This window comes from Pseudocercospora fijiensis (assembly GCF_000340215.1).
Source record: "Pseudocercospora fijiensis CIRAD86 unplaced genomic scaffold MYCFIscaffold_3, whole genome shotgun sequence".
In the NCBI taxonomy this organism is placed as follows: Eukaryota; Fungi; Ascomycota; class Dothideomycetes; order Mycosphaerellales; family Mycosphaerellaceae; genus Pseudocercospora; species Pseudocercospora fijiensis.
The window spans coordinates 5,319,652-5,331,689 of NW_006921534.1; the positions used below are offsets into that span (position 1 = coordinate 5,319,652).

The following is a 12,038-nucleotide window of genomic DNA, read 5'->3' on the forward strand; positions in this document are numbered from 1 at the left end:
TAAATTATCTTTATAACGATATTATAGAGGGCCTCGGGCATAGAAGGCTCGACAGCCCCTAGTTCGACGGCGCTTATAATAACTAGTCGTCGCCTGATTTCTTCGTTAATAGGGTCCGGTAGGTTATTAGATTCCGAAGATTCCGCTAATTCGTAATACTCGTTTTCGCTAGAGCTAGAGCTTATTCGATTGTCGTAAAGTAGTTAAAATAAAATGCTATAGGAAAGTGTTTTTAGTATATATTGTAGGTTTGGTTTGTTTCGATGTTGCTATACGAGAAAATAGTATGCTAGGCTATTTTCTTCTAATATTACCCCTAGGGTAGCATTAGAGTTTAGTCTCCTAGGGGTCGCCTAGACACCCCTAGGAGCTTTAATTTAGTAAATTTAGACAAAAGCCGCTCGGAGGAAGGAACTACAATCTCTATTTATACCTAGATCCTAGAAACTAGCCGCTTTACTAACTATCGTTATCTCTTTTAGCTAGGCGGGGGGGGGGCGGGGACCTTCTTTTTCTAGTAGAAGGCTAAGCACTATCCGAACGAGGTAGCGAATCCCGAAACAGTCTACCTAGTTAATAGGGGAACTGCCTAGGCATCCGACCTGTAATCTAGAAATTGCTATCGTATAGATAGTCTTAGCAAACTAAGCAAGGCCGATAGGTAATTAATCTATCTCCTCCTTAGGCGGGCGGTAGCTTATCTCGAGTAAGCAGTACTAAATAGGTCTTCGACCCGGAGCCGAGTCCTTAGAAGCTAGCTATAGTTATAGACTAGGCCCTAAGCTATAACAGTCCTAAGGGTTTGCAGCTTTTCGGGGTTAAAGCGATGCCCTCGTTAAGAGGTTTCTCTGCTTGTCGTAACGGCCCCTTAAGATACTTTAGTATCGTCCGTATCGTAGGCTCTTATCGTGCCCTCGCTTCGGTTATAGCTATTCGTACCTAGAGACTACCTTTAATATACCCGAACCTGTTAGATATAAAGAGATAGCCCTACCTTCGGCTCTAATAAAGGACGGAAACTAACACTACTACTACTACTTGTAGCAATAGTATAGGCTACCGAGGGTAATATAACCTATAGTAATATAGGCAGCTATGTTTAGCAAGATAGGTTAACGAGACTATCGCTTAGGCTAATAACTAGAGCCCTGCAATATAGGCATTATAGAAGTGTAATATAAATAATGTGCTATACGAGGTTGATACTCTATCTATAATGTAGAAGGAGGCCTCTTATATAGGCTTAAAACTGGCCTATAGGTATAGGGCCGGTTACTAGCTAATACTAGATCTAGTCCGAGACTTTAGCAACTAGCGAACACGCTACTAGCGGTCTCGTTACTGCTAAGGGTAACGATAGCAGTATTCCTATCGGTAATAATGCTAACTTAATCGCTATAAGAAAGCGCGCGGCGTATAATCTCTACGCTAAAGAGAAGAATAAGCGGCGTAAGACTACTACTAAGAAGATAGTCGGCACTATCGACAGATTGCGAGGGTTATTGTCCGAGTCTAACGTTCTACTTAGTTAAGAGCTACCGGATAATTAAGAGAGGTTGTCTCGATTGCTAGCAACTCTAGTATATGCTTACTAGCCCTCGAAACAGCGCCGCGTAGCGATAAGGAAGCTAGTAAGAAGAGAAGAAGTTAGTATATTCCTTAGTACGAAGTAGGAAGAACAGATTAAGTAGATACAAGAGATAATAGAAGAGATGTTTAGTATAGAAATATCGGGGGAGGACGAGGTTAGTAGCGGCAAAGTGCTAGATAGTACTAGTAGAGAAGATTAGTCCGATAGAATCTCGTATCTAACCCTCTACCTAACAAAACTATTAGCGGCGCGGTATCGTCTCGATTCCGCTCCTCTTAGCGAGCCTACTACTACCTCTATAGACCTCGTCGTCGTCCTCTTCGTTTATATTAAGAAGTTACTTTTAACAGTTTCCGTTTTTCTTAATAGAACTTCGTAGCGACGACGATAGGACCGCCTAGTCTACGAGAATAATAGAATATAATAAATACACGCTAATTGCTAATAAATTCGCTATTAAATCTTATGCTAGAACATACCGTTTAACTAGATAGACCTAACAACTCGACCCTCCGAGTTCGAGACGAAATCTCTCTCTCTTAATTACTCTTAACCTCGATATTACTATTAACCTCGCAATAGGCCTTATAATTCAACTATATTGCTATCGCTATTTCATCTCTAAACGCCTCTATCTACGTCTTCTCGCGTACGATATCTAGTATATTAACACTCGGTCCGCGCCCTTCGAAATAGTTGTCTTTATCGCGTACGACTAGACCTCGCTTTTAATATAACGATCTACGGTTAGTAAGGAAGTTATAGAGCGCTATTATTACATATATAAGACGCACCTACGTTAGTATATTAAACTCCGGCGCTGTCTTCTAGATCTTAAACCTGCGCTTAAAGATACTAAAGATCCGCTCGATAATATTACGTAGCGACGAGTGCCGGAGATTAAATAACTTATTCTTATTCTTAGGCTTATCTCGCGACTCGTACTACTCGCGTAGGTAATATCGTACGCCTCGAAATAGCACTAGCGTTATATCGGTCGATCCGTATCTAGTATTAGCGAGATAATATTTGCCTTCCGGTGCGTTAAACCTATAGTTCTCGATAGTATCCTTAATTATACGGCTATCGTGTACTAACCCTTCCTATCTAGGCAATACAAAGGTAAAGCGGCGATGCTAGTTAACGACGGCTAATACATTCTACGTAACTTTACTGTCTTGTCTACGATATCGATACTATTCTAGTATAGGTATATAAGCCGGTAAATGCGACCTATCGAGCGCTCCGATATAGTCCTTAAAATAAGGCTAATACTTGCCCCCGCGACTTCTTAGCGCTATTAAATCTTTACCTCTCGTAGGCCTTACGAGCTTCCTATATAGCGGTATTAGCGCTATTAATACCTCGTAGAATATTCGCGTTATCGAGCCTAGACTATAATAGAAGTCTTCCGCTAGATCGCGATAAGGCCGCGCCTTCGTTATAGCGTTAAGGAATAGTAATAACTTCTGTCTACTAGAGATAAGTATACCTTCTTTAATATCTGTAATAACTATCTCGAGAAGCTTATTAAACTAACTTAGCGTAAACCGATAGTATCGATATATCCGGATCTCGTTACTAACTAAGAGGTCGTTTAGCTGCTTCTCGCCCTTCTCGCCGTCTATATATATCGTCCTTATACCCTTCGGTATCGACTCTCCGTATTCCTCGAGTATAGCCGCTAGTATTACTATTATAATAGTAAAGTTGCGCCTTATAATCTTTATTCGACGTTTCCGCGCCTACCGTACGTGCGATATATCTATAGTGCCTTTCTTGCGTAATATAGGGCTAAAGAGCCTTAGTTTTTAAAGACAAGAGTAGATCCCTTCTACGAGGTATTAAGAGTTCGAATTTTCGTAGTTTATACCCTATATAGCTATATAACCGAGAACGCGAATAGCTAGAAAACTAGGCTAAAAACTAGACACGAAAACCACTGATAAGTAAACGCACTCAATTATCGTATACCTCTAGAAAACTAGCCTACGAAAACAGGGCAAGGCAACGGGCCCCATATTCTACCGTCTGCGGGAAACGGTGGGTGGGCTACAACGCTGTACAGCAATAATAAGCGAGGGACCGCCGTATCGGGCTCGTACTGCCAATGGCCATCCGCAGCTTTTTCATTGCTTTCAGCATGTTCTTCTCCATCAACCACACTCGGACTCCTTCTACCACTTGTCCGCCCAATGTGCGTCTCATGATGTCTTTCCGACACGAGACGAGACGAGTGGCTTGCTCCATGTCCATCGTGTCTCTCCTCGCACGCTTCAGAAGCATCTAAACCGGGACCATAGTCTCGGTAAAATAGCCGTCTCACATGTAAGCTGGAGCACGCACATGCAGGTGGCACTCGAAGTAGCTCGACCCTGCAGATTGAAACTAGTGTTGCGGAGCTGTGAACAGTTCGAAATGCAAGTCATGAACAATCCGTCCTATGCCAAGGGCGAGGAGTAGCACGATGACGACGCTCGACGTGGTATTGTAGGTCTCCATCGACAGAAACGATCGAGTGAATCTCTACTGGAAAGGAAGTGGAAGTCTGCCAGTTGACAATAACAGCAGAGTGCATGGGATATGCATTGTGTGTCGCCTCAAGTTGAATCAACCTCAACCAACCCACCCCATGTCGACTGCCCATGTCAAGCAGGAGTCGGAAGGTCGCTTGCATCCGGAGAAAAAAAAAAGCCATTGGGGAGACATCCCACAAATCCTTCGGCTTCATCCCGGGTTTCACTATTCTAACGACCGGGTACGGAGTGGTAAATCCGCAGCCTCTAATCAGTCCTGTTTGTTCGTTCGTGCCAATAAAGCCCTATCATTTGCCGAATGAGAGAGACTGCATATACGTGTGGGCCACGATGCCCCGACGGAGGGCCATGTTTCGAGATGGTCGAGGATTCCGCTGTTGTGGAACATTGCGAAATGCAGCACTATCGTTAGGGACAGCATCCGACTCAACATGCGCGTTCTTCGCGTGAACGCGTTCACTGAGCCCCGGTGGGCGGCAGCAGGATTGGTAACCCCAAGCGCAAGAGTGGTCTTGCAATTGCGCCCGTCGCCGCCGAGCAGCAAAAGACAGCGGATTTTGTCGACCGCTGTCTATGGCAAAGAATGGAGCCACCGGGGTCAAAGTCCTCTGCGCCCAGGAGTCGACAAGACGAACTCTATCATGGAAGCGGAAAAGACGTACAAGCTGCCGGCGCGACTGTTGACGGGTTGGATTTGGATACCGATCTATTCGACCCCGGAAAAGTGACCTCTTTCGACATTCGAGACATGAGTCGGATGGGCAAGAGGCAAGAGATGAGGCGCGTCTTCCGACAATTCTCAATCCTGTCGTTCACCTGTGTGATCATGGCGACTTGGGAGTTCCTTTTGACGGCAAACACGCAAGGCTTGGTCGACGGTGGGCGAGCTGGTCTGTTTTGGAGCGTAAGTAGACTGACTCTGCGAGAATGGCATTCGTATCGGCGAAATTGCCCATGGAACTGATTTCTTCGCAGTACATCTGGACAATCATAGGGTTTGGGACCATCATCGCCTCAATGGCTGAAATGGCAAGTATGGCTCCAACTTCGGGAGGGCAGTATCATTGGGTTTCTGAGTCAGTGATTCCAAATGTGGTGAGGAAAGTATGCTGATTGTCACAGATTCGCGCCGGAGAAGTACCAAAAATTTCTGAGCTACACGACAGGTTGGCTCTCCGCCATGTCGTATCAAGCAGGCAATGCATCTGGGTTCTTCTTGGCGGGCACTATCATCCAATGTCTGGCCATGATCAATTACCCGTCGTACAGCGCACCCAATTGGGAGAGCACGATTTGCGTCTTGGCTGTGGTAGTTCTCTCGGGAGTCTTCAATATGTGCTTCTCCAGGTTCTTCCCGATTCTCAACAATATCAGCATGGTGCTCCATATAGCTGGCTTTGTTGCGGTCGTGGTCGTTTTGTGGGTTCTTGCACCGCACCCGCCGGCAAGTGAGGTCCTACTACACTTCAGCAATGACGGCGGATGGCCTTCCATGGGACTTGCGTTGATGGTCGGCCAGATTAGCGCGATCGCTGCACTTGGATGCTCTGATGCTGCAGCGCACATGAGTGAGGAGGTCAGCGATGCTGGCCTGTCGGTACCGCGCTCGATGATGTGGACATTCTACATCAATGGAAGCACTGGCCTCATCTTTCTGCTTTCAATCTTGTTTGCCATTCCCTCGGTCGAAGACGCTCTGAACGATCCTACTGGGTACCCATTCCTGTACATCTTCCAGCTCGCCATGCCAAACAGTCCCGTTGGAACCAACATCCTGACGGTAATCTGCGTTTGGTGTTTGATGGTTGGAAACATCTCCTTCACAGCGTCCTGCGCACGGCAAGTCTGGTCGCTGGCTCGCGATCGCGGACTGCCATTTTCTGGCTGGATTTCTCGGATGAATACCAAGGTTCATGTGCCGATGAATGCGACGATTCTGACTCTCGCATGTACGGTGTTGTTGTCGATGATCAATCTCGGCTCGAATGCAGCGTTCAACGCCATTCTGAGTCTCCAGCTTAGCAGCTTGATGGCCTCGTATGCAATTGCGATAACCTGCATTTTGATTCGCAAATTGCGGGATCCAGCATCACTGCCCAAAGCTCGATGGTCACTCGGCCGACTGGGCCTCCCATTGAATTTCTTCGCCACTGCATACGCCATCTTTGCGTGCTTCTGGACCTTCTGGCCGAACGCGACGCCTGTGGACGCCGAATCGTTCAATTGGGCTCCAGTCATATTCATTGTGGTCATCATAGCCGCAATGATCACGTATGCCGTGCAGGGCCGGCATGTGTACGATGGACCTGTCAGCTTAGTGAAACGGCTATAATAATAGTGATCGGAAATTGACGGCTGTCGCCCAGCATGGTGAAAGTTCATATGGCCTTGTCGCTGCTTCTCCCAAGGCCGGGTGGAGGTTAAAGAGGAAGGGAAGAATACTGCCATTGCTCGATGTCGCCTGCTGAGGCCTAATCCTTCACCTCCGAAAGATCTCACGCCCGCCGACGGACTGTTGCAGCGAGCTGGATACCCGAGCGAAAGACTGGAAGATACGAGAAGGATGACAATGAATGGTCAAAAGGCACTAGGAGGCGCGATCCTCCAAACAAAGCCCCTCTGCCATTGATGCTGTACCATGACGCCAGAAACCGGCATGCAAGTAGGATCCGATGGGACTGGTGAATCACTCGCACCAAGTGCTACGCATAATGAGCAGGCTATCGTGGAAATCTCCGCACAGGACGAAGGCTGGATGAAGATGAAGATGCCAGACGAACCAAGTGCCGCGATATGATACCTAAGGATGCATTTGCAAGAGCGGACTACAAGGCTTTCGGGCTCATCGGACGTGCTGGGTCATTTCACGTATCTGCAGAAAACGTACATTGGTACGGATGACAACGAGGCCAAAGCAGGCAACGTAGCGCATACTGAAAGCATTTCTTCATCCCAAAATTGCCACGTGATTACCCTTCGGCCAACGAAAGAGACCTCGCCCATGTCCCATCTGCCGAGCTCGGGCGTAGGCGTACATGGGTAATCAATCAGGATTGTGACTCCTCACATCTGATCTGTGAGCCTCCTTGCCTGAACCATCGCATCAAGCAATACACAAAGATGGCGTTGCCTTCGGGCTCGATTGCTTTCATAGGTGAGCAGAAAACCTCGATTTGTTTTACTCTGCCGGAGCTCGAACGTTGACGGAAATTTGAAAACAGGCCTGGGTGTAATGGGCTATCCGATGGCCATGAATTTACGCAAGAAGATTGACGCTGATCGCACACTGATCGTTTGCGATGTCAATCAGGATGCCGTCAAACGTTTTCAGGAGCAGACTAAAGGGTTGGGTCCCGTGAAGGTTGTTGGGACGGCGTATGAAGCTCTTCAAGAAGCGGTCAGTCAGCAATTTCGCCGTTGGGAAACAGAGTGCTTGGCTTACTTGAGGTAGCATCTGGTTCTCACAATGCTCCCGTCCGATGCAGCTGTCAAGTCTGTATATCTGGATCCTCAAAGTGGCCTTTTCGCCGCAGCGAAGCCTACTGGAGATGCTGGAACCCGGAAGTTGCTCATGGAGTGCGGAACTGTTGCTCAAGCCACGATCTGGGAGGTCAGCCAGAAGTCCAAAGACTACAACGTGACTTTCATCGATGCACCTGTCTCCGGAGGTCCAATGGGATCTCAGGCCGGCACATTGAGCTTCATGGTCGGCTGCAATGAAGACTTGTTCTTGCCTGTGAAAGGCCTCCTCTCGCTCATGGGCAAAGAAGACACAATTTTCCGTTGTGGTGAGGTCGGCAGTGGTACGGCATTCAAGATCATCAACAACTACATCTCGATTATAAGTATACTGAGCGTGTCCGAGGCTCTCAATATCGCCGATAAAATGGGCCTCGATATGCGATTGCTTGTAGATCTGATTAACAGCAGCAGCGGGCAGTGCTGGGTGTCCTCGAATAATAACCCAGTCCCAGGTATACACCCGAACGCGGCAGCGAGTCATGATTACGAAGGAGGCTATCGAATTGAGCTAGCTGAGAAGGTGCTTCGTCTCGGGAGTGAGTTGGCGGAGAGTGTGGGTGCACCCACTTTTCTTGACAAGACTGCGTTGGAAGTATATGCAGCGGCTGGCTCTAAATACGCGGGCAAGGATGCGCGCGTTGTGTATAAGTGGTTGAATGAGCTTTCGAAGTCGAATTCCTAGAGGTTGTGGGGTGCGGTGCGCGTGGAGACGCCCAGGATATGAGTTCTGTTGCCGATAATTGGAGGTTCCCTGTGTTAGAAAAAATGTCAGCGAAGATGCTCCAACAAGAGTCGAAGGCTCCGGTGACCTGCGGACTTACATTGTATTGGACCTATGAGCATGCCTCAAACCTCAGCTCAATTGAGAAGCAATCATGAAGGCGAAGGCATGATTGAAGCGGCGCGTAAGAGCGTATACGTGCAGTCTCGCGCAAGATCCAAGAAATAGTGATCAGTAGAGCGCGTTCGGGCCATCATTTTCCGTTCTGGTCAATCGCCCAGTTCAGTCGCTTGCGAAGATCTTCAGCCTTTGCTAGATTGTGCTCCTCATACGCCTGAGCGAAAAGATCGAGCAAGGCATGCATCTTTGGAAGGGCATCTCGCAAGACTTGGTGAGCTGAAGATTCTTGAGCAACGGCGTTCTCTTCTTGCTTCAGGTACATCGGTGCTTTGTCGCGTGCTGCATCTTGCTGATCTAAATTTGATGTCAGAGGATGGCCAATGTTGGCGGAAAGGTGCCTCGCTCGACTTACTCCTTCTTTGAAGGTCGACGGCTGAGGTGGGCTGTTGATGTGCCCGACCAAGACTGGCGGAAAGAGGTTCGAGGCCACCTGTGGATCCTTGGAAGGTACTCTTTGCGATGATCTGCTGGATGACATCAATGTCGTCTCGAAGTGTGGAAGTCCAATCCATGGTGTCAAGACACGTGTCGTGCGCTCGTCGTTTTTCTGGATGTTGGTAGTGGGTTGGACTTTTTTGCAAACTGTTAGAATGTCCTCAAAACTGAATAGTTCACTAATGGCATAAGCAGGTGATTGTGGCGGTGGACTAGCACGTGCACATCGTCGTTCACTCAATCTTGCACAAGCTTCCATTCATCGTCGAAGATCAAGCATCATGGATGGAGCACGTCCATGCAAACCGACCACAGGGCATGTGCCAAGCATCATCTCCGTACGGCTACAGACTCCAACTTGCCCGAGAGGAGGTGTGGAGTGCCAAAACACGCATCCGAATATCCAGTCCTATCTGGCATCAGTTCAGGTCGACTTGCAGATAGTCGGCCATGTCAAAGCTCACGTCTTCGACAGGCAGGGTATGGTCACAGGGGAGTCCCTCGGAATGTGGGAAGAGTGCCAGCGCTACGATCAGAATCACTTTGGCGCAAAGCTGGACAAGATCGACAATTATTTCGACAATGAAAGCTTCGAAAGTGAAGCCGAAGTCAAGATTGAAGAGGCTCAGGCGGTAGGTGAGCAGCCGTCGAGTTCAATGCTTCTACTGATATGGACCTGTTGCAGATCGTATATGTCGAAGAGGTCTTGCTGCGGGAGGCATGGCGAGGCCGAGGTCTTGGCTTGGATGCGCTTCAAAGATCGATTGAGGGTTTGACGCTGCCGCTGAAAAGGTATGACCTCCCTAGAGTTGCAGTGTCATCTGAAACTGACTACTTCAGTATTATTCTCCTTGAGCCTGGTCCCATCAACTCGGCAGAGCACAGTTCTGCAAGCGATAATGCTGGTGAGAAACTCGAGAAGCATTGGAAGAAGCTTGGCTTCAATGCATGGAGTTATACAGATCCTGCTTGGCTCTGCTTGTCTTTGGAGGATGTTACTTGGGGTGCAGAAAAAGAATCCTTGACATAAATGGATATACAGCGGTACTGGTCGAGGTGAAGTGGAGTGGATGGCATGACAAGAATCTCTCTCACGTCGGGTCAAGTCGGAAGCAGGAGCAATTCCCGACACGGCGTGCCCCTCGTTGCGTGTGGTCGAAAGCATGGTGGGGTCTCAGGAGCCGCTCATCCTGGTATCACTTCGACGGCAATAGGTCAGTATTACCGCGGCATTGGGTAAGTAGAACTAATAGCACGTAGATGGTAGAGGTTTCAACCGAAGCTGAACTATCTTCTCTCCTGTGCTTACACTCGTCCTTGTGACAGCCTGGGCATCGCAGTCAACAAGGACCAGCTATTCTACTCCACCACTCCACATCTGATATCATTCCTAGCTTTCTGCCGAACAAAGCTCCAGATTCACTCACATTGACGTCGGTCGCAGTCACAGAACGCACTACAAAGATCTTCCAAGTCGAGATCGTTCCTGGATTAGTCCAAACACGAGCAGCAAAATGTCTAGCGAAGGAGGAGCCGTCGGCAAAGAGTCCATCAACACTGAGATCATCACGCTCTCTAGATATCTCAGTGAAGAGCAGACAAAGCACAAGGAGGCTACAGGAGATTTCACGTAGGTTTGCAGATGTACGGAGCTGCTGTCTGGGCTGACTGAACATACTTAGCCTTCTCTGCCATGCGCTTCAATTCTCGTTCAAGTCGATAGCATACTACATTCGACGAGCATCTTTGATCAATCTCTCCGGCCTAGCAGGTTCTTCGAACACCACCGGAGATGACCAGAAAAAGCTAGATGTGATTGGCAATGACATCTTCATAGCTGCTATGCGCTCGAGCGGCCGTGTTCGTGTGCTTGTTTCGGAAGAGGAAGAAGAGGCTATCATCTTTGATCAGAACCCACACGCTCGATATGCCATCGCATGCGATCCGATCGATGGAAGCAGCAATTTGGATGCAGGTGTGTCAGTGGGAACAATCTTCGGCATTTACAGACTTGCAGAAGGAGCGAAGGGTAGCAAGGAGGATTTGCTGGTGCCTGGAAGCGATCTCGTGGCTGCCGGTTTCACCATGTATGGTGCTTCAGCACAGCTGGTGATGACCATGAAGGACGGCCCGGTGAATGGCTTCACCATGGACAATGCCCTTGGTGAATTCATCCTTACGCATCCTGACATGAAAATTCCCAAGAAGCGGGCCATCTACAGCTGTAACGAGGGTAACAGCAAGTACTGGGAAGAACCCGTCAAGGAGTGGGTTGAAAGCCTCAAGAGTGCCGAGAAACCATACTCTGCAAGATACATTGGATCCATGGTGGCTGATGCCTACCGGACATTGCTCTACGGCGGCATCTTCGCGTATCCAGCCGACAAGAAGTCGCCAAAGGGCAAGCTGCGAATCTTGTACGAGTGCGGTCCCATGGCTATGGTATTTGAAAATGGTAAGCACCCACGATTTTCGACTTCGATGATGAGCCTGCACTGACGCAATGGACAGCTGGCGGTCAAGCAGTCGACAGCAAGATGCGTCGCATGGTGACGGTAGTGCCAGAGCATATCCATGATCGGAGTGGAATTTTCCTGGGAAGTTATGATGAGGTGCAAAAGGTGATAGATATCCACAAGAAGCACGGCATCACCGCGGCGTGAGCGAGCCGAGGAGAGAGCGGGGGACGGCTGTAAGGACAATTGAAAGAATGGATGGATGGTGTGCTGCTGGTATGAGACGCAGAGGTTGAGATTCAGGACAGCATGATTCGTTGGGGATATGCAGGTGCAGCGTAGGAGCAAATGACGCCGAACGCGCGTTGACCGCGAGTGATCACGTTACTCTGGTATCTTCCATGATAAGCACGATAAGCTTTGATGGTTGCTGCCAAGTCTTTCCTGCAGCCGGCCGGAGTGCGCAATCCTCCTGCCCTGCCCTGCCCTGCCCTGCCCGGCATCTCTGAACTCTGAACTGACATGCGCGTGCTCCGGGGAGTCCAGGCTCCCGTCGACAGTCAGCAAGCTCGTATTTTCCCGGTCATGAGCTCGAC

The 12,038-nt window shown here is 48.7% G+C and overlaps 6 protein-coding genes across 6 annotated transcripts; 5 read left to right on the top strand and 1 right to left on the bottom strand.

The window, feature by feature from the left end:
- Window positions 1–4,758: 4,758 nt before the first annotated feature.
- On the top strand, window positions 4,759–7,082 carry MYCFIDRAFT_72402 (uncharacterized protein). The gene is made up of 3 exons (XM_007926151.1): window positions 4,759–5,032; window positions 5,104–5,204; window positions 5,251–7,082. The coding sequence occupies exons 1-3, from the start codon at window positions 4,877–4,879 to the stop codon at window positions 6,458–6,460; spliced, it is 1,467 nt and encodes a 488-aa protein (XP_007924342.1). The 5' UTR covers window positions 4,759–4,876; the 3' UTR covers window positions 6,461–7,082.
- MYCFIDRAFT_203213 (uncharacterized protein) lies at window positions 6,332–7,082 on the top strand. The gene has a single exon (XM_007927286.1). It carries the CDS (start codon window positions 6,767–6,769, stop codon window positions 6,923–6,925), a length of 159 nt encoding a protein of 52 aa, XP_007925477.1. The 5' UTR covers window positions 6,332–6,766; the 3' UTR covers window positions 6,926–7,082.
- A 166-nt stretch (window positions 7,083–7,248) lies between these two features.
- MYCFIDRAFT_83007 (uncharacterized protein) lies at window positions 7,249–8,332 on the top strand (the record flags this gene model as incomplete). The annotated part of the gene is made up of 3 exons (XM_007926176.1): window positions 7,249–7,282; window positions 7,350–7,525; window positions 7,580–8,332. 3 exons carry the CDS (start codon window positions 7,249–7,251, stop codon window positions 8,330–8,332), a joined length of 963 nt encoding a protein of 320 aa, XP_007924367.1.
- Window positions 8,333–8,624: 292 nt separating this feature from the next.
- On the bottom strand, window positions 8,625–9,249 carry MYCFIDRAFT_173840 (uncharacterized protein; the record flags this gene model as incomplete). Its single annotated transcript, XM_007927287.1, has 3 exons — window positions 8,625–9,133; window positions 9,167–9,198; window positions 9,224–9,249. The coding sequence occupies 3 exons, from the start codon at window positions 9,247–9,249 to the stop codon at window positions 8,625–8,627; spliced, it is 567 nt and encodes a 188-aa protein (XP_007925478.1).
- An 18-nt stretch (window positions 9,250–9,267) lies between these two features.
- MYCFIDRAFT_83009 (uncharacterized protein) lies at window positions 9,268–10,016 on the top strand (the record flags this gene model as incomplete). Its single annotated transcript, XM_007926177.1, has 3 exons — window positions 9,268–9,622; window positions 9,672–9,720; window positions 9,827–10,016. 3 exons carry the CDS (start codon window positions 9,268–9,270, stop codon window positions 10,014–10,016), a joined length of 594 nt encoding a protein of 197 aa, XP_007924368.1.
- Window positions 10,017–10,294: 278 nt separating this feature from the next.
- Window positions 10,295–11,816, top strand: MYCFIDRAFT_53150 (uncharacterized protein). The gene is made up of 3 exons (XM_007926095.1): window positions 10,295–10,616; window positions 10,669–11,441; window positions 11,498–11,816. Exons 1-3 carry the CDS (start codon window positions 10,501–10,503, stop codon window positions 11,647–11,649), a joined length of 1,041 nt encoding a protein of 346 aa, XP_007924286.1. The 5' UTR covers window positions 10,295–10,500; the 3' UTR covers window positions 11,650–11,816.
- Window positions 11,817–12,038: the final 222 nt, after the last annotated feature.